The 22,476-nt window shown below is 40.4% G+C and overlaps 1 protein-coding gene across 1 annotated transcript in view; it reads right to left on the bottom strand.

Annotated features, from left to right (window-relative positions):
* Positions 1 to 22,476, bottom strand: part of grin2ab (glutamate receptor, ionotropic, N-methyl D-aspartate 2A, b) — a 96,582-nt gene that overhangs the window by 51,774 nt on the left and 22,332 nt on the right. The window contains 2 exon segments of the mRNA XM_054604685.1: positions 21,701 to 21,859; positions 21,955 to 22,179. Coding sequence (XP_054460660.1) covers positions 21,701 to 21,859; positions 21,955 to 22,179 — 384 coding nt within the window.

Raw genomic sequence — 22,476 nt, 5'->3', positions numbered from 1 at the left:
TTAGTGATGTCCAATTATTTGCAATGAAAAGAAGATTTGCTTATTGCTCCGGATAGAGGATCTAATGAATACATCAAGTGATTTCGCTAATTAGCCGCACGCTCTCAGCTTGAAGGTAGCTCATCAGTGATCTCAGCCGCTGTGGGGTGAACATAAAATCCCCAAAATGCAAAAACTACTGACTTTGTGGGGAAGATATATCTGAAAAATCCGGGAGAGGATGATCTTCAAATAAATAAGTAACAAGATACTTTATGATGGGCTATAAGCTCGATATCGTACATGATCAACGGCTTGCCATTTCAACTCTCTCTGCACAGTAAGCTGCAGACTAAATAAAATGTCAAAGGGGACGAAGAGTAAATATTGAGAAAGAGCTCTGTTGTTTGGTTGAATGAAAAACGCTGCACGCACAGAACCCCCGCTCTCCGTGGCATGTAATTGGACATCGCCGCTGCATGAAATGCTATGTTAGCAAATCTATCACTCTGTCTTTGTTTTTCCATCTCATCTTATATCTGCACTTGCCTCTCTATCATTTCTATTACTGTACTCTCTTCTTCCTCCTCCTCCTCTCTCTCTCTCTCAGGACCAGCTGGGGCCTCTGAGAGAGAGAGAAACTTCTTAACATGGAGGAAGAGGAGTGGAACTGACACCAACATGGTATGCGGCTGACACAAGCTTCACTCAAATCTCCCTCGTCTCCACCTTTTTCTTTCGTCTCTCTCTGTCTCCCACCTTCCTCCCCTCTGTACCTCTCGCCCGGTAGCGCATGTGAAGCACATGGACAGTGAATGCCTCGAGGCTTGCTCCTATGCTCTTAGCACATATGGCCTGCCGTTCTGTACGGTAGATGGGGGTGAGAAACACTACTATGCATACATGCAAGTGTTATGAGTTATTGTAGAAGTCTATTATGTAGGCATAACAGCTTATCTGTGCAGCTACTTTAGTCATTATTATGTACGCTTGTGTAGCTACACATGTCATCCAGCTGATTTAACAGTGAACTCATTCTAAATGTGTCTCCATACAACCTTTTAACAATCCGAACGTACTTGTACTTTAGATGATTTTCAATGTTTTTTTCTTCAAATTTAGCCTTTGGTTTTTTTCGGTGCTACAGCTGAGCAAACATGTCCGGTTAACATTTTCACTGATTAATAAACTAACAGTAAGTTAAAAGACCGATGAAAAAAGCAGAGAACAACAGACGAAGGAATGTATGTACTCATTGAATGCAGAAACAGGATGGTTGTTCCAAACTGTCAGGAGAAATTGATGAAATCTGTTATTAAATCAGCGACTAGAAAAAAGAAAAGCATCTCGAAAAATCGCACACTTCCTCGGTATTGTTTGCACTTGAGAGATGATTGATGTGAGACAGTGGAGCCGCGATAGCTGCTGGTCCCTCAAGTCCTGCAACTTTGTCAAACGCGTCCCTAACTGTGATTGATTGGGTCGGATGCCTGTTGCGGTAATTGGCTTATCAGATAGTTGAAAAGTTAGGAGGTAGTCGTGGACCTATAGGTAGGATGTGCTCTGGAGTATGCATCCCTTTGTTCACGTGCCAATTAGAGTGAGTTAGTGTATCAACAGTAGCTCTGCAGAAGTATCAAGAATTACAGATCTGTTAGCCGTCCACATGTATTTGTTTTTAGGCTACACAACAGTCAGGAAATCAATACTTTGATCTCCTTGCAGGCAGTGTTAGCTGTAATAGGCTATACATGTACAGGTTTATTGCTTCCTGTAAGAGTTGCTTGTTTTTTTTTTTTTTTTTATTGGTGTAAAAGTACTTGAAGGTTTGTGATATTTCAAGAGTGTCTCAGCCTGACTTATTGAAGCCCAGGCCTGTCAGCCAACGAAATGTTTAGGTACAAACTAGTCACACACCATAAAGCCAACACTTAAACAGTGATAAACGGTATCACTGGCTTGCAGCTATGGAGTATTGATGTTCCAAAACACCAAAACATACACTGTGTCCTTGAGGCCTAACGAACATGTTGGGTGTGTTTCCTTCCTCATAAAACATTCACAAAGCAAATTATAAATCGGTCATTGTTTTCATTTGTGTCCGCTTGCCAGCAGTCTTCTCCGCCTTTGCTCATTTATGTTTCTTTGCGAAATACCACCACCAACTGATACTAAACAGCATAGTGTGAAACAAATAGCATGAGAGTGCATGCTTGCATGTGCATGTACATGATTTGAACACAACAGTGCCCCACTCATAAATACTCTGCTCCAAAGCTTAACTAGGGGGTCAAAAACTCCACAACGTACTTTAAAGTGAAACACCACCTAAATTAAGAGTTCCATTTCATTGCTGAGGAAAATTTAATAATTTTGGGGGAAAAAAAGCCTGAAACCGGAGCAGTAAGTCTCAAACCTGTTTTGTCATCTGGTGTAAAGTCTAGAGCTTCTCCATAGACAATGCCCTCAGTGTCATCCATAACTTTTTTCAAAATGGAGCTTTTTTTTACCATCACAAATTAGAATTTTAGCACTCTAGTTTGGGATTTGGGGAAGAGTTGTTCATGTTTACCAATATTATTAATAATAATAATAATAATTTTGGACTGTGTTAAAGTTACTACAAGGAACTTTTTGTGTTGATTTTGACGTTCCCTGTGGACAAATGTGGTAGTGTTTCCGACAACCTTTAGAAAAATATTACTGCAGTGGGGTCTGACAGTTTGCTAAGCGCAGTCCTGGTTCTGGTTCTCCTGTGCCTCCCTTCCCTCCAGCGGGTCCAGACTGGGACTCCAGCTACTCAGAGCAGGGAGGAGAAACTCTGCTCCTGGCTGGAGGAGAAGACGCTTTTGCCAAGCACTGAGCTGTCTTCCTCCCGCCAGAGATTCCTAATGCAGGTTGAAGGATGCAGCGAAGCCGGATCTGGGTCAGTCTGAGGCAGGCTGATCTAGTTTCTGGTGATCCTGCATGATTTCAAATGATTTTTGCACGGAGACCGACCTGTTGGCACCGATGACAGGTATTAAGAAGAACTATATAGAAATTAGCCAATCGGCCTCTATGTGTAGATCATATAGAGGCATCAGGATTAAATTAATAGTGTTTCTCAACCAAAAAGTGATTTAAAACTATATGAATTACATGTATGAATTTTGAAAATGGGCTGAGCTCACCTTTAAAATCATCATCATGAAGCATCTGACTGTGAATATTCACTAAGACAAAGACCTTAATGTGCTGCTCACCAAGAAAGTTGGTCAACCATCTCTCACCCGCACAGATAAACTGTTATCTCTCCAATGATAATACACCCTATCAACCATCATATTGACAAACCAGCAGGTAATCTATTACTTATGTCTGGGTGCCCTTTTGTTGGGGTGTGATGGCAGAACCTTTTTTCAATTCATGACAATAGTTCAGTTGATGTTGGTTTGTTTTGTCCCACAAAGGTCATGTGAACAGCAATCTAAACTGCATCATATGACCGTGTATGTCCGTGTTAACTCTAAAATGACGCTGTTGGAATGAATGACAGAAGGTATTATTTTTCAATTTGGTTACTTGTTTATCATATGTTTGTGTTAATGGTTTGTCTTGACAGCGTCTAACAGCTAATTTGGGATGAACAACATTACCCAGCTCTGACTCTTTGGGTAAACTCTGTTTTTTCCTCTGCGATACTGAGCATATGTTAACACAAAAACAAATGTTTCTTGAACCGAATCACAGGGAATATATTCAAACAATAACACTGAAATAAAATGAATTCTACAATTATTAGTAACATTTTGGATGTGAAACAGGCGATGCAGACAAACACTGCGGTGAACAGCCGCGTTGTTCTTCAGAGACGAGATGCTTTAATTATACAGCAGATGTTTACATTATTAATGCGGTTGATATTTTTCCCTACCTGTGTTTACTGTTCATTAGTATGTTTCCATATAATATGAATATTGCATAGAGAGGTATAAAAATGTTTTAATATAAAATGTAATTACAGAAAACAACCTCCATGGCTGCTGTGCTGACTATGACATCACATCAGGGATTAAAACAAGGGCACCCTGGTCTTCACAGGGACTCCACTACTCATCATCATACACATCATTGCAATGGTTGTCATTGTCAGGTTCATCATAGTCATAAGTTTTCATTACTATCATTATCATCACCATCCACAACTGAGGCTTCGGGATAATAGATACTCCATATGGCGAAGAGTTGGTCTACTGCGACAAAAAAGGCTATTAAATTCTATATTCTCATGTGTGAGTGGTATTTAATCAGCAATGCTGGTTTTCTGCTGGTGTTGAGAACACATAAGCACAAATTAATTTACACATCTACACATTAAGCAGAGCAAAAACACTTTTTCTTTTAATATGAGCAGACAAAAGAGTCGATCCTAACATAACAGAATATTTTAATAAATCTACAGGGAGCAACAATAAAGATGCTTCCTCCTTATAATAATAATAATAATAATAATATATAAATCAGTGCAATAAAAAAATATGTGCAATCTACTGTGCAATAATATTATTGTGGATTTTTTAAGTTTTATTATTCTTTACTGTGTGATTACTTATTTATTTATTTATAATACTTGGTTTTTTTTTACCTATTCCTCTTGTTTGCACTATCCTCTTTGCTGCTGTATCCTGCAAATTTCCCCACTGTGGGACTAATAAAGGATGATCTTATCTTATCTTATCTTATCTTATCTTATCCTTAAGTTTTGAAAATCAAAGGCTACTTCTGACAGAACTAAGGGCTCTAGAGGTAGAAGGCAACAACGTCTAAAGGAGGGGAAACACATTTAGAAACAACAGAAAGTCTTTCGCACCAAATCTGTGCGATGGCAAATGCGGACCACCTTTCTGGATACATTTGTAAGTTTGGCAGCAATGTTTGTTTTAGCAGCATGGTGGCCATGAAGGACAGACCGTTCTAAATGCGCAAGGATTTACAGTAATCCGGTGGGGAAATGTTTAAAATGCAATGCCAATAACTGGAGACGGGAGTGCAGATGTTGTGCTTAAGATCCTAACTGCTCTTAAAAAAATAGTTTGATGGGTCAAATGCAGAGGACACATTTGCTCAAGAGGATCAATAAAATGAAAATGAAAGTCCCCCCTCTGCTTGTAAAAACGTGTTTTGCCTATAATTACCTCACTTGGATGTCTGACCTTCAATGTGCAGAATGCTGTTGAATAGGGAAAGTTTCTCTGTGATCACCTTGAACTTGAGTTTAAGATGCGTTCGTACGAGCATTACGGATTTTGTGACATCACAACTTGGAACAAGTGCAACATACAGAAGTGTGATGTGGAAACTTGAAGCCTCCCGGGCACACATACACTGAGAATGAAAAATGAATTATATTTGCATATGCATAGACTTTTCAATGAGGGAGAAGGAGTAGACATCTTCTAAGAATATTTAACTTTTATGTGGAAAACCAATTTCAGACTGTAATTAACAAGAGTATTTGAATGCAAGTCGTAAAACATGTCTGGAGGGGATAAATGTCAATATTAGTAGATGTGAAAATCTTATTAGAACAAGAAGCTAATCAGAATAACATTTGTAAATTAATTATATGTTTTTATATATAGTCTATCCAGTATGTATTTACCATTCACAGCACAAGGGATCCATTGTCACCACACAGTAACAAGGTCTTTCTGTTTGGAGTTGGCCGCTGCTCAGTAGCTGTCCGTTCCTCCTCAACAGTCAGGTCAAATGCAGAGGACAAATCTCCCCACTGGGATTACTAAACTTTGATTTTAATTAACTTAGTCGGACATTATCTCCCGACTCTGCTGTTAAATTGAGTATGAAGAGCTGGTGTATTTTCCAGGTTTAATGGCTGATTAAATAAAAGTCTTCCACGCAATCATCCATAAAAATTCGACCGTCTTTGTTGTAGTTCAAACCTTATTCCAATTCCCTCTCGACACGGGAGACGATGATATCATGTGGAAAGTTACAGATTTCAGACTTTCTTTGTTTTAAAGTTTTGGCACAGCATGGTGAAAGATATTTTAGATGAAGAAGTGAGATAGACATAAGGGATTCAGAAACCTTGACGTTCACTTTTAATCTCCTGGAAAAAACGTTTTGGGTGAGTTAACATTTACATATTGTCATAAAGAAAGGGTTTCTTATTGTGCAGATCAGTGGGCTTTAGCAGGACATCCCGCTGTGTGTTTCTCTGCAGAACATTGAGAGGAAATGTAAGTCTCAATAATATGACTCAGTGGTGCAGCAAACTAAGGCAGAAGAGAAATTAATTTGCAATTGAACCCTGAGGGACCCCATGAGAGATCCTAGACAAGGCAGTTGAAAAATCTCCTAAATGGTTCCTCTCCTCAGTTATGACATGAGCTAAGCCAGGACAGGTCTGTTTACACCGACCCTATGCTCCAGACAGTCAATTATAACGGCATTATTTACCATATTGAAGGCAGCCTTGAAGTCCATGAGGAAAAGAACAGCACAGACAGAAAACCAAGAGTCAGAAAAAGGTTGTCTCAAATGAGCCAACGCCAGAAAACCAGACAGATTTCCATTTATCTTCAAACAGAAGAGTCGAGACACAAAGTGCCAAAACAGCAATAATGGAATTGGGTCTGAAACTGCTGAAAATTGTATAATTTCTACAAGAGGCAGGAGCGTTGCGTGCAGGAAGCAGGGTGAAAGAGCCCCGGTGGCCGTGGAGCTATTTACAGTGGAGAGGACACTTGGGCCGACAATATCAAGAAACCCCTTAAGGAGGCTTGTGGAGATGATGTCAAGAGGCAGGTTGTAGATTTGATGTAGGAGACAGTCTCTATTAAGGAAAAAAGAAAGCTCAAAGCGGCTCGGGACAGGAGAATCTCACAGTGAAATAAAAATGTAGTGTAGAGCAAACACTGGTCCCAGTCTGAGGAAGAAGGACAGATTTATCTGAGTGGAACAGGACCCACGAGACGGTCCAGTCCAGAGAACAGCAGCACTGGTCATTTGTTTAAAGAGCTTAAAACAGACTGTGCTTATGTTCGGTGCTTAAGCAGCAGGGGTGGAACGCAACCAGAAAAATTATTCAAGTATATAATACATACTTTTACTTTACTGAGGTTTTTCCATTTTCTGCTACAGTATGCTACTACTCTTCAGAGGCAAATATCATACTGTTTGCATCTATCAAACTGCTAGAATTACAGGCGACATTACACAAATTATATATCACAGCTTTATAAAGTGGCAGAGCAACCAGGCGTAGGTTGGGTTTTATACCCTTCTCCTCCTACATTAAAATGTCTTTGAGCTAAATTGCTCCCCAGTCGTCCGTGGCGGCCAAACTACGGTAACGGGCCAACTGCAGCCTGCTGCCTGTTTTAAAATGGTGATTGTATTTTTTTTTTTTTTAAATAGAACATGGATTGAGCATATTTCTAGTAATAACCATTATTTGGCTATTATATTTTAAGTGGATACTTAGGCCACGCACTGTAGTAGAGTTTAAAAATTATTGAATTCATGTTAATTTAATTTAAGAGCAGCAGAAACAGAAATACTTTTTGTAATATGTGGGCACACAAGTAGACTGTAATGCCAAATGTTAAACTGTTTATCAATGCTGCGTAATTATTTTAATAAAAATTCTATGTCATAAAAGGTTTGCTTAAACAAAGCTATTTTTTGCAGTGTAACTGGTTGAAAACTCAGCATTTACTATTGTTTGCATATGGCCCACAATCCAAAAAGTCTGGTCACCCATGGTGAATGTGGTGTCATGTGGAAAATGAATGTGACATACAAAAAACGATATGATTATCTCACGAAATATAATGAAATATGACAGTATTATAGATTTAAGAAGCCGTATGTAAATGACTACTGACAAACCCACAGAGAACTACCCCTCTCTCTGCACTCTCCTTCTGCACTACAGAACGTTTTAGCATCTTTTAGCTCATTGTTTTGGTTCTATGCTCCTCCAATTTTGGTTCACTCTCACCGCTCTCATCAACCTCGTTTCCAGCTGCAGCCGTCAGCGGTTTGCAGCAAAAAACGCTGTGATAAGCCCACCGAGAGGTAAAGCACCTATCGGCCCCCGAGTGCAGTGGAAGATCTAGCGCGCTAAAGAGCCAAGTATTCCCCTGGAGAGTTGATAGGGGAGATCAAAACAGAGATAAAAGGAGGGTAAATATTGGATTTATATTTGTCGGGTTGCCATAAACATGAATCAGAATGAATGCTAATGTAGTTCTGTGCCTGCTGGATGTTTTAATAGGCAGCTGTTTGCTAACACATTTGCTATATCTACTTTATTAAGTGATCAAATGCCAGGGGTTGTGTTTACAGCTTGCTCCGCTGCCCAAAAGAGGACTCAATTAATCCTACTTTAAGAATAATTCATTTGCTATCATCCATAATCTTTACTAAGCAGTTAACAGAGAGGCAGCAGATCATCCAACAACGCGTTTAGAGGCTGGAGGACTTGTTGAAGCCCTTGGGTTTTTACTTTGAAGTGAGGTCAGAATTCTCTCATTTCTATCACGACCTTGACCGTCTCCTGATGTTTTTCCAGCAGTCCATTAAGTAAGTGAATTTATTTTCCTGTATCACACCTTTCCCTCCTAGGAGTGCAGGTGCAGGCGCCGAGCCAGAGCTGGCTCCTCTGCTCATGTGTTAATAGTTTAAAAGGGGCAATCGACTCAGAAAATGGAAGACCAAGTACTACAGCAAAGACAGAATACGCTGTAGCTCCTCTGTGCCAGTAACAGATTAATATATGATGAAAAACGAGAGAGATCAGACAGTTCAGCGCTGGAGATATTGTATTGCGGTGGCAATAATGAGCATGCAATATACTTTGCGGAAGGTTTACTGCCAGGTTTATTGTCTGTTTATTGTCTGGAGATCCTGCCTGTTTTATTAACATGACATCAGCTGTGCCTCTAAATATTCGACTTGAGCTTTTCCTTGAGGTTCTAAAATGTATTTCACTGTACTCTGCAGAAAGGCAAATGTGCAGGTGAGAGCTGGGAATAGTCTCTGACAAAAGAAAATCCGCAAATAGATTTAAATTTAAACCAGTGAAGTCAGAGGGGACTTTTGTTTACCAGCTATACAATTTTTCTTTACCAAAAATAGGATTTAAATATACGCATGTTTTTTTTCTAGGAATAATTCTATCATGAACCGTATAGGTGATAAGAGTTATCAGCTGGTCTGAAACACACACATGCCTACACACTCCCTCACACACACACACACACACACACACACACACACACACACACACACACACACACACACACACACACACACACACACACACACACACACACACACACACACACACACACACACACACACACACTCTTTCTTCACAAACACACACGCAGTACACAGTACATGTTGAAGCTTTCCCCTTGAAGCTTCTTTGAAAAGGTTTATAGAATCTTAAAATAGCAGTGTGGTCTGTGAGCACGGGGATTAAAAAAGAGAGAGCTACTATAGAGCTGCTGTAGTGTGACATCACACACACAGACAAAACACACACACGTACACACACGCACACACACACACACACACACACACTCACAGCCCTGCCACTGCCATCTCATTGTGCTCCCCAACTGGGGCGTGAGAGAAGGAGGAGAGCAGGGGGAATGACAAGAGAAAAGGAAAGGGGGATAGGTTGGCAAGAGGTGACGAGAAGAATAGGGAGCGAATAAAAGACATGGAGGATGACTGAAAAATAAAAGGTTTAAGAGAGTGATGCAAGGGGGGGAGGAGCTGGAAAGGGAAGTGTGTTTGAAGGAGAGTGTAAGACAGATGACAGTGAAGGGATAGAAAAATGAAGGATGATATAATGATATATAAGGCTGGTTTGCGTAGGAACTCTGCTGAAGTGTGCCGCGTTTGAGTTAAGACGATGGCTGACAGATGTGAGTGATTCCTGAACGCACACGCAAACGCAGCTGCAAAGACCTGTTGGCTGACTGCGACATCCTGCTGCTCTATCCCACGGTGACAGACATTGTGGCGTCGTGTGATAAATGAATGTCGTGCGATATACAAAAATGAAACGGTATGATTATCTCAGGAAATATAATTCAATTCAATTCAATTCAGTTTATTTTGTATAGCCCAGAATCACAAATTACAAATTTGCCTCAGAGGGCTTTACAATCTGTGCACATGCAAAATATGAAAATATTAATTAGAGAAGCTGTGTAAAAAAAACAACCACCAGCTACAAACAGTAAAATTCATAAATGTAAATCCATGAGTTCTAATAATACAAGATTATTTTATATACTGAGTAACACTGACAGGAGAAAGGTTGCATAATTAGTACTTTTACTTTTGATAGTGTACATGTAGCTGATAATACTTCTGTATTTACATAGATTACAGTCAGAGTACAGGATATTTAATATGTGATCATTGCGGTATAGTTCCTTTTACTGCAAGGACAACAGTAAACAATGATTTCCTTTAAGCATTCTAAAAAGATTTTAACCAAGTGATTTAGTTACCTTTAACCTTAACACTGATCAATATTTCATAACAACGATGAATCAAATGACTGATGACAAACCACCAGAGAACTACCCCTCACTCTGCACTTTCTTTCGAGTTAAGACGACAGCTGACAGATATGAGTGATTCCTGAACGCACATGCAAACTCACACACTTTTCTCATAACAACACAAGCAAACGCAGCTGCAAAGACAGCAGGTCTCTCTAAGGTAATTGTATCATCGTGTGCGAGACAGAGGGACCTGTTGGCTGATTGCGACGTCCTGCTGCTCTATCGCGCGGTTACAGACAGACACAACGCCGCCGTGTGATGTGTGCCGAACAGCTGCAGAAGCTCTGCTGAGGAGAGATTGACATCTCCAGCAGCCGTTCACAACAAGCAAACAACAATGAGTGAGTCTCGCTGCCAACACCGACAGATAAACAGAACGCCGAGACACACAAACAGACTTTGTGCCATTACACTGTCGAGAATGTTTTCCTTGAGACATTTGTTGCGTTACCTTCCAATCAATGTGATTGGACAAAACACACTCACAGAATTAGTCACACAAAAAAAGTTTAAAGTGTTAATAACTGTATTGATGAAGTTGGATTTAATTTGGTGTTTGATACATGGTGGTAACTCATCTCATCATGAATCTGATTAAATCTCGTTTAAAATCTGTCCATAACTTACAGACACTTTTGCTTCCCATTCTAGGCTTCTAACTGTCAGGATGGGTGTCTATCAAAAAAATCAATAATCCTCTGGTTCCTCCCACAAGTATCATTGCATTGATAATCCAAAAGCAGTATTCAGTATGAACCTCCCCGCTCTGTTCTTTGACTTTGGTTTGTCTCTGATTTATGTTCACACCGGAATAATTTAATATTAATGCACAGGTTCAAATAAAAAAAAGGTTACAACACTTACAGCATACCTGTTATGAAGTTGTGCTCGGCTTTAAAGTGGCAGTAAATGTATTAAGAAACAGGCCACCTGTACTCTCTAACATTGTGCTGATGTTCAGCAGCACTATACACAAGTTAAAGAGGTGACATGTCTTTTTCCTGTTATCACTGTGGCCAGATGCAGCAGAGTAGTTCAAATCCGGTGACATCCTTCGACTTCAGTGGATGGTGAAAGAACTGCGGGGGAAGTTTGTTTGAGATAACATTTCATTCCCTCCCCGAAACTCTGATGAACTAAGGGCACTCCAGTTGACGTCGGCATTTCTGACAGCCAAAATGTCTTCCCACTACAGGCACACAGATGACGCTGTGGATTATTTCACATTTGATTACTTGTTGTCAGCAGCGTTAAGCTCAGGCAGTTTTTTCAGGGGAATGGGCAAAAAAAAAAAAAAAATATAAAAGCGCTAACTCTAACTCAGCTGAGCCAGAGAAGGTCATGCCCTATGAAAGGGCCAGGGCAGGGCCTGAATAGTTTTGATTGCCAGTTGAAAAGGGCAATTTGCACCAAAGAGGAAAAAGGGCAACCCATTCCTGCCCCCATGAACGCCACTGGATGTCAGTGTCAAAGCTGACTCGTGTGAGCCAGCATCACCACTGAGGGAATAAAGCCGAGGCTTAGTGTGTTGTGATCGGGCGGAAGCACCGCTAGCCAGGACCGTGAAGACTGAGCTGTCGGATATCAGCTGTGACTGACTATTTTTGCTCCAGTTGCCTGGCCAATGTCAACATATAAAAAAAAAAAAACTGGCTATGATGCTGAGGGTTTCACCATGGGCTGTTTTTGTTTGTGGATCGTGAATCCAACAGCAGTGCATAGGGAGAGTGTTTTTGTGTCAGAATGGGTGTCTTATGTAAAACAAAAAATAATTATTTTTTATATATAATAATTTATAAAGCCCTCCAAGGAATATTTGTGATATTGGGCTATACAAATAGCAATTTTCAATTCATATTCACTACCAACGTCTGCTCCAGTGCATTTGCGCATATGACAAATAATGACTTGAAACTTCAAACCAATCTACTTCAGTTCATTGTCCGACAGAGATGATTAAATACAAGTAGATGGTGGAAAACAGCTTGTTAACTAAAATGTTAGAACTTTGGGGTTTCACCACATTAAATACTGGTGTGGCTCTGCTTTGAATCAGTTGACCACTAAGAGCTGTAGTGCTGTGCATGTTTTAGTAGCCTAACATTCATTGTGTTTGACCAACATTGTAATTTGTCTCACATAGCTGACACACGATCACCCACGAAGCACAAACAGCACTCATTATTTGGTTGCAAAGCACGTATAACCAATTATGTTTGCATATGTGCCAGACAAGCAGAAGTAAATGTTCTCTATAGCTGGACATGAGCGCCGGCTTACACTGACAGCCAGGTAAATACACTCATTCTACAAATTGGCCTGGTCTTGATAATTTATCATCCAATAAACTGCTACACAGGCACAGAGACAGGACGGCTCTTTGTGTCGGTAAACTGTGATTTCTCTGGTGCGTTCAAAGGCACCATGGTGGTAACAGCTCTAATTGATTGCGTTGATCCTTCAGACTGGATGTCCACATTATTACCTGCAAATCATTTTCCCTTAAAGCAATAATGTGCTGCAGGGGATGTGCACGGTGGGAGCAGAGTTGTGTGATTTTGTCTGGAGAAGCTTTTTTTGTATTTTTAAGTGGAAGCAATGCTGTTCTCTTATCCTACAAGATAGTGATACATTCAGCAGCATTGAAACATAATGTGAAGCACTCTGTACATTCTGTCTACATCTACAATTTTCTCAAAAAAAGAAAAACTGGATTTCCCACCGTAGGCCTGAACAGGGAATGTAGACACGTCTCTTCTTCTTTTTAAAAATAAATATTTTCTCCTCTGTTATCATCAACATTTCAGTAATAGCTGTTGTACTTTGACAATGAAAACCACTTCAGAGATTGCAGCAAATTAAAAGATACGAGTAAAGTGCACTTTGCCAGGTCTCTGCAGAGCCATGAAACCACGACGCAAACCTAGAGACCTGAAATGTAATTAAAGTATAATATTTTAACATTTCTCTTTCTGCTCTTCCTCGGTCGGTATTTTTCGTGGAATTTGGTATCTCCAGTGAAATATGACAGAATCAGCCATTCATTTACTTAAAAAAACTGGATATTTTTCATCAGAGCACTTCTTCTTGTCGTCTTGTCATCTTGTCAAAGGAGGCAGACAAACATGTGTTTTACTACATTGTGTTTAAACATTTTGAGGATCAAAAATTTCAAGTTTGAACTTTAATAAATCTGTCTTGTCAATCATCTGTCAGGTGTCTAAGAGCTTTTACAACTGCTTGACAATGCTCCAAACCAGGTCAAGCTAAATATTTTCTGCTGTCAAGTAATCATCTGTAATTCAGCACCAGAAGGGTAAGTAACATATAAAACCATCAATCATGGTGAATGTGAAAGACAAGAGGAAAACCTGACATAAAGAGAAAGAAGTAAAGACTGCTGAGAAGTAGAGTGGCTGTCTCCAAGCCAAAAGTAGAGTGAACATAAACATCCGAAGATTAAAAGCAAGTTCAAAAAAGGGATGATGAGGCATGACTGTCTCATAGCCAAAACCACAGCGAGTATTTAAATTGCCTTCCGAAGACGGAAACAACTCCAAGACAAGACAACGTGATGAGGAGTGATGAATCTATGAATCTTTTTGTCCTTCTGAATGGTGTTACTGCAAAAGTTATAACCGATGAAAGGGACATTTCAAAATCAAGAACACATATTTTTCTTCTTAACTGTAGATCTTATTATCAATCTAAATTGCTTTGGTGTGAGTTGCCATGTTTTGTTGGAATCCGCTGTAGAGATGTCTGTCTTATCTCCGATATAATGGTGCCAAAACAAAGATACATGTGAAAAACTTTTTTCAGTTTTTTTCTTGAGTAACTGGGTCAGGATTTCTTAAAAAAAAAAAAAGCCTTTGCTGTTGAGTTTTTCCAAAGTATTTTACATTTTTAATTAAGCATCAGTTTTCAGAGTTTTCGTCCGAGTGACATCCACTAAGGCCACGTTTACTCTGCCTGGGAAAAAGAACCCCAATTTATTTTCTTCAGGATTTGATATTATGTATATCATGAGCAGGAAAATTGTATGCAAATCAGATATTTTAAGATTCCTTTTTGGCCCATTTTTGAATGTATTCGTACTTATTGATGCATCTCATCTTTATATACACACAAGATATTTTTAGCTAAAGAGCTTTCCCTCAGAATTGCATTAGCGTCAAGTTTAATTTCTGACAGCCACAGACAATAACAAAAACTGTAAAAGGAAATACACTATCCATTTATTTAATAATGTATATGTTTGACACAGTACAATGCTACATGGTGATTTATTAGCAGTGTCTACATATTTATTTATCTTTTTCATTTGATTTTACTAAATTTCTTTGCATGGGACGACGTGTAACATTACATAAATGATGCTCTTTGATGTACTGTACCAGTTAGCAGATGTTTGCTTCCACTGCAGATGGAGATTTCATTGTGCATTTAGGTTAAGTCAATGTCTGTTCCCCAAGTCTATGTGATATTCATGTACACAGTATAATGTGGGCTGGTTTTAGGATAATCTCCATATGACCCACAATATGGGAGAGTTTTTATATTTACTTTCAGAATATTTTACCCACCTCAAAAGAGGCTCTCAGACCAATCAGTAGGAGAGTAAGTTCAAAGTAAGTCGACTATATTTGAATTTTTTTTATTTTGCTTTACATTTTGGCCCTCTATCTTCACTATGCTGACTTTGTTTTTTTCTGGTATGTATTTGATTAGAGAGAAAATAGAGTTCTTGGAAAACAATATTGCCCCCGTTGATGTGCTGTTTAGCAGAAAAGTTATTGCTTCTGTTAACTTTCTGCTGCCTACTTGATCAATTAACACAAATGTCAATGCTGATCCCTCGATATCGGTATTGTTCAACGTTTTTGGACAAAATGCTTTTCAAAGGCAAGAGACAGCATCTCTACAGCTTTCTTATTAACATGTTATATCTCAGTTGTACAGGAAAGTCTCATCTGGTTGCCTAAAACTTCAGTTACAAGACAACACTCTGGGAAGTCACTATGCCCATGCAAGAAATAATCCCGCACAAAACCCCCAGGTATTTTTCAGGTATTTTAGTATGGAAAAATACATTAACAAGCACAACCTAAAATCACTAATGTGGAATCATTATCACACCCTTAGTGTTTATTTCAATAACAAAAATTATGACTAAGTGTGTTTGTCAACAACCTTTTTTTCCACGACAAAGACGATATGATGACGCGATGGCCCCAACGCCGTTAAACACTTACTGTGATGAGATCAACATGCAGTATTGGTGACTTAAAAATGCAAGATTAAATGTAGTTTTGAAAAATAAAACTTCATCAAAATCTCTCTTTTTTCTTTGACAAAATAACAGACCGTTTTCTGTTTAAATGCAGCTGTTCCGTTTTCTGTGCTGCTCACGCCGTATCAGTGTGACACCGGCAGCACACTCTGAGCTAATTAACTAGATAACAATGACAACAACAGGGCAGGAGAGAAAGAAACAAGGTGATATTTTGGCTGGACTAGATCGTCTGCAATGTTTAATATAATCCGATGACTAAAATACAAACCTGTCAAAAGCTTTCATTGGCTAAAACTATACCAGTGTACTATACTAATAGTTACAGATTTCTTTGAGTAAGATAAGTCTAAGATGACCAGCCTTCAGTCAACTAAAATGTAAGCAACAGGATGAGGTTGACTAAATATGAATAAAAATACGGGGACATTTTATACAGTACAAAGAAAATGACATTACTTTACTGAAATGCATCCTGGAAAAAACAGGACAGGACACGTATGTGATATTACGATATCCAAAGACAATATCTAGTCTCATACCGCAATATTGATATAATATTGATTATATTTGTGTTGTGTTGGTAGTGTGATGCCAAGCTAAGCCAAAAGGAACTGTGCATGAATACCTGTATAGTAAACGCAGCTAGAGAACCTTAGCAGCAGGCACAACAGTCCTAAATGCTGTAGTCTGGTTTAGTCACCATAGTAACCATATTAACCCAGCTACTTCCTCTTTCCTCCCTCCCTCCCTCTCTTTCCCTCACACTCAGACACACAAACCCATCATCTAATCTTGCGTCACAGGGGTTCAAAGCTAGCAAAGATTTCCCAAAGCCTTCTAACATAGCCGACTGCTCCTCTCACGAGCCGTGGATGCAAGAGAGGGAGAAGACACGAGGAAGACCGAGAGACAAGATGAAGAGACAGGAGAGAGTGATGGGGACCCGGAGGACACTAAATTAGAGGTGAAAGTGGTGAAGGACTTATTGTGAGTGAATGACGCAGCAGTGCACTCAATCTGCACTCAAAGCCAGTGACAGCAGGTGAGGGGAGTAGGTGTTAAATATTAAAGCGACTCAGCAGAGAACCTGGGCAAATGGCCCCTACTGATATGGGACATCCCAGACCGGGACACACACAGTTACACACACACACACACACACACACACACACACAAATACACAGACACCAAGGGTAGCATCCCAGCAGAAAGAACTCGCATGTTTAATTCACAACCTTCCATTTCAGCATGTTCGTGTTCTTACGCTACGCACTGCGACCCCCCACCCCGCGCACCGAGAAGTATGAGTCAAAAGACGACATGAACAAGGTTGGCGGGAAATGAGGGAGCGCATATGGTGGTGGGGGTGGTGGTGGGAGAGGGGTGAGGCAAAGCCAACAGCATTTTCTCATTTCCCAAAGCGGCCCCTCTGTAATGGAAGTACAACATTCCAAACTAATCCTGTTCCTCTTCTGGGTCTACAAGAGCCCTCTCTCTCTCTCTCCACGTCATTTCTGTGTATTCCCTAAATGGGTCTCCCGTCTCACAGCGCAACATCCGACTTGCCGTAGATTATTCCTGACTGAGGAGGAGGAGGCAGAGAACAGGGGGGGAAGATTGAAAGCGAGGGAGGGAGCCGGGGGAGTGATTGGACCTGTTGTGACATCGATCCTTTTGTTTTCATTTAGGGGGAATACATGTTTTAAAAAAAGGATGATTCTTCGATTTTCTTAGGGGCTGGTCCAATTGGGCTGGAATATATTTAGTACAGCGTAGGCAATAACAAACACAGAATGCAAAAAACAATATTAATGGCGAGATTCAAACCTGGCTAGTAGATCAATGTTTCATTTTTAAATCACGCACACTAAACAAAGCCCACTTATGCCTGTAGGCTATTAGTTATACGCTTGTTGTTTCCTTTTATTCATTCATCGGTTTATTCCTAACACAGTTCCTGTTTACACGGATTTATTCTGAAACCACTGATATTGATGGACTCGGTAAAGTGGAGAAATGATGAGACGGTTCAGAAGTGGATCCCAAAGCAAGGCAGATTAATTGGAAACCACACACACACACACACACACACACACACACACACACACACACACACACACACACACACACACACACACACACACACACACACACACACACACACAACTAAACGACAACAGCCCGTATTTGTCGCCTCACATGAAATGAACACATTTATCCTCGACTGAGAAGCGAAAGTCGAAAATATTCTTGTTTCTGGGAAAAACAAATTAGAACTGAGCTCAGAAAACACACTGTGTGTAAACTCAGGAAAATCTTGACAAATAAAAACTGTCCTTTTTAGAATCTGAGGAGTCGTTGCAGTGAGTTACTGCTCTCAACAATCTTATTTATTACAGATTTCAGGGATGCCTCCGATGCCAGACGCTGTTTATGTGACAGTGTGATGGCTCTGCGGACAGCTATTGATAAAAATGACAAGTGGAGAAAGCCTTAACATGAAATGTGACAAATCTTGACAGTTAAGTTTGCATCTTGGCAGCTTAATGCTGCTTTAACACCAAGTATTTCACACTTGCACTGCCCACCTCCACGTACATCCATTATTTTAGAGCACTTGCCTGCCTGCTGAAGTTCTTTTTCGGTATTTTCTTGGCACCATCCTCTTCTTTCTGTTTTTTTTTTTTTTTTTGCTCTCCGTCTAAAAACATCATGTGTAGACTGCTTCTTCACAGAGCCAGGATAACCAAGGTAACCGGAGACGAGCAGCTAATTTTTTCATTCCTATACTATAGACTTGATTGCGACGTTAACAGAATACATGTGTGTGTGTGTGTGTGTGTGTGTGTGTGTGTGTGTGTGTGTGTGTGTGTGTGTGTGTGTGTGTGTGTGTGTGTGTGTGTGTGTGTGTGTGTGTGTGTGTGTGTGTGGAAACAGCTCAGGCTGCAGAAAGCACAATATTGTTTGTTAGCCGCAGTAATCAGGCTGAATTGTTACCAGCCCACTGGGATTTCTTTCGATCCTCCAGATTACCATGACACCACTGACAGCAGGTAAGCAACAGACGCACAGCCGAGCGGTATTAAAAAGCCAGATTTTGTTCACATCAAAAAAAAAAGAAGTTTGTTGTACGGTTGTATTCTGAAACCACTGAGAGGAGCTAATAAAGCCTAGAGCAAAGCCAGAGCAGCCACCGTGTGATGAGATGTGTCAACCTCACTGAGAGTCCTCATCACCTCCATGAGGGTCTAGTTTGGCTCTCTCAACACGGAACATTATGCAGCACAGCGTCGTGACAGTGAAACGAGTCATTGAATCAATCACTTAGTCAATAAGCAGATAAATAGTTGCCACAGATTTAATAACCAATTAATCTGTTTAGTCATTTATCAAGAAAAAAAACGGGAAAAAAACATCTGCTGGTTCCAGATTCTCACGAGTGACAATTTGCTGGGTTCATCTGTTTGATATTATTATTAATTTACTATCTTTGCGGTTTGGAGCGTTGGTTAGACAAAAAAAATAATTTTGAAGATTTTGGATCTGGGAAATGTGCCAATTTCAACATTTAATAGATTTAGAGAGTTTAGGAAGACACCACCTTCTCTCAATAAAAAGGTGTATGATGCAGCCTTTTCATAATAAAAGGAAAAGTGTTTCCTGCAGATGAGTCCCATGTATTATCTTCCATGAGCAGCATTTTCACCATTTTGTAGCAGTTTATAGGCAAAACAATTAATTGATTAATCCAGAAATAATCAACAGGTAATGAAAACAATCGTGAGTTTCATGAACTGCAAACCACAAAGGACATATTCAAACACGTATATACAGGCGATACAGAGGAGGAAACAAACATAAATATCCTCTCACACCTTTCCCCCACATATCTGCACTATGTCCCTCCGGTGCAGATCAATAAGAACTACAACGACCACACACATCAGAACTTGAGAGGAAACACCGATCTACCAACGGTGCTTTTTTTTTTAGTGATTTGCTGACTCACTGAGCCTCCGTATTCGCCTGCCAGTGGGCTGCTTTTGCCCTTAATTTAAACCAAGCAGGAAGAGGTTTTTATTTTATTTTCATGGACAGGCCTCAGGAGCAGCTGCGGGGGGGGGGGGGTCTGGTTAGTTACACCTGAGAGCCGCCGAGAGTGACCGCACTCTTGTAAGTTTGGCCACTGTGCGGTTCAATTAGAGCAGTGGGGGGTTAAGCGCCTCGTTTAAATGGCACATTTAACACAGTAGTGATTGAAGGCGGGAAAAACACAATTTATTTATTTCCCCTATCATTATATACCCAGTGGGAGGTTTAAGACGGTGACCTTCATGTTCCAACGTCACTCCCCCAAACCTTCAAGCCAACTCTCACTGCCTCTCCCTTACCTTTCTCTCTTTTCTGGGTTTTTTTTTTTTTCACACGCTCACACACACACACACACACACACACACACACACACACACACACACACACACACACACACACACACACACACACACACACACACACACACACACACACACACACACACACACACACACACACACACACACACACACACACACACACACACACACACTGCATCCCCCAGCAACTACTACTTCAAAAGGCTGCCGTATTGCTGCAGTTATTGGTTCCTGTGTTTTGGCTGCCGTGCCCTGAGAGACTTAAAAGCTAAAGAACCAGTTGTGTTTTTATCAAAGCTTCTTCAGTCAGGCTGTCAGTTAGCGAGGTCTACAAAGTCAGTACCAGAGAGAGAATTCAGCTGAGAAAGAGATGTACATCCCCAACTTTGCACTAAGCATCACACCAAAAAAAAAAAGGAAAAAATCAATCTTAAAGATCTCTTTTTTTTTTCTTTCTTTCGAAACTGGAAGTCTATTTTTCTGGCGTCCCGCAGAGCCTTAGACGGGATACAGCTACAGCTCAGGATTTTTTTGGGGAGGCTCTGCATAGCCCAGTTTTAGACCAAGCAGGATAATGCATTATTACATATTTAAACAATGCTTGATCATCTGCTGGAATATGTGCCAGAGAATGCAGCATGTTCTATGCAAAGACTTCTACTGACCTTATGAATACTGTACTTTTAAATGTGCACTTTGTAACCTTTTTAAAAAGGCTTATTAACATAAACAGCTTAGAGTGATAGCAGCCATCAATCCAGTGCGTTGGCTGTGTTTCTACTCTATACTTAAACAAAAAAATAACCCAAAAGAAGCAGAAGTGATAGCACAAACAAGCTTTCAAAACCTCCTAGTGTGTCAGTTTATAATCTACAACATGCTGACTATAACGTCCTCGGACAGTTTATGTATTACGTAAGAGAATCACATCCATTCTTGGCTCAAACAACCTCAAAATATCCATTAGACATCCATTTGAAAGAGTTAAAAAACTCACAGGAAGAAAAGATGTAACATTCATCAAAAGCTGTGTTTTTGCATTACATCATCATTACATTCACATTCCCGCCAGCTGAGGAAACCGTATACAGTATATCTAAAATGGGCACTTTATAAAAAATAAACAATATATATTGTGATTTATCATGCTGTAGCCTTATGGATTGTGTTGAATTGTGAACTGTATTTCAGGTCACGTGACTTTGTAAATACCTGTCTGTGTGTCTGAGCTAATTGCTAATGTGCATGGAAATCTGAGAAAAAGTGTAGGTAGAAAAGCTTTATCAACATTTAGGTGGCTGAGAGAAGGGATTACAACCACTAATCTCCAAAACACAAACACAGTTTATCCCCCAAAAAACAGCAGGAGTATGTTTTTGTGTTTGTGCTTCTATTTGTCTAATGCCACTCACCTTGTCAGCCATAATCATAGAGGAGCCTCCGTGGACCCCCAGGACTGGAAGCTGTGTCTGAACGGAGAGGAAGTCAAGGATCTGGGCGATGGCCTCCTGATCGGTGCCATCGGCAAACACAAGGCCATGGAGACGAGAGCGTGACAGGAGCTCACACACCTTGGGACAAAAGGGAAACAAACTCGGGGATTTAAAATGGACAGTGTGTGTTTAACAGACAGTGTGTGTATGTGTGTGTACGCAGCCTTTCTCACCTGTGTGATCACAGACTTTGGGTCCGTCTGGTTGATCCTCAGTATCACCACGGAGACGTCAAGGGCATCGTCGGGGCGCCGAGGCGGGCGGAGATCCTGATCGGAAATGTGGCGCGTCTGGCCCATGATCACGCCCACGCTGAGACCTGGAGGCTTCTGGGACGCCGCAGGCACCATCATCTGGGAGAGTAGGAGCAACATCCAGCCCACTACACCCATCATACCCTGTGAACCAGAAACAAACGTCAACAATTGACCACAAAAAAAACAGTTTGCCATTCCTGAATTTATGTCACAAAGCTCATATACTAAGGCTGTAACAATATGTCTTTACTTTGACAGTTTTCTGCCTGTCAGAGGTACAGGTGAGACATACTGTATGCTGGGTGGCTGTGTCTCAAGAGAGTTGGCGGTTCATTCAGCGGTTTCTCCTGTCAACATGTCAAAGTGTCCTTGAGCAAGACACTGAACCCCAAATTGCCGCCATCATTTACCTTTTGCCGTGTTGTCAGGCGTTTATAT

Source organism: Anoplopoma fimbria, chromosome 9, assembly GCF_027596085.1.
Source record: "Anoplopoma fimbria isolate UVic2021 breed Golden Eagle Sablefish chromosome 9, Afim_UVic_2022, whole genome shotgun sequence".
In the NCBI taxonomy this organism is placed as follows: domain Eukaryota; kingdom Metazoa; phylum Chordata; class Actinopteri; order Perciformes; family Anoplopomatidae; genus Anoplopoma; species Anoplopoma fimbria.
Note: the sequence above shows the minus strand (reverse complement) of the source record. Positions and strands in the feature narration are given on the sequence as shown.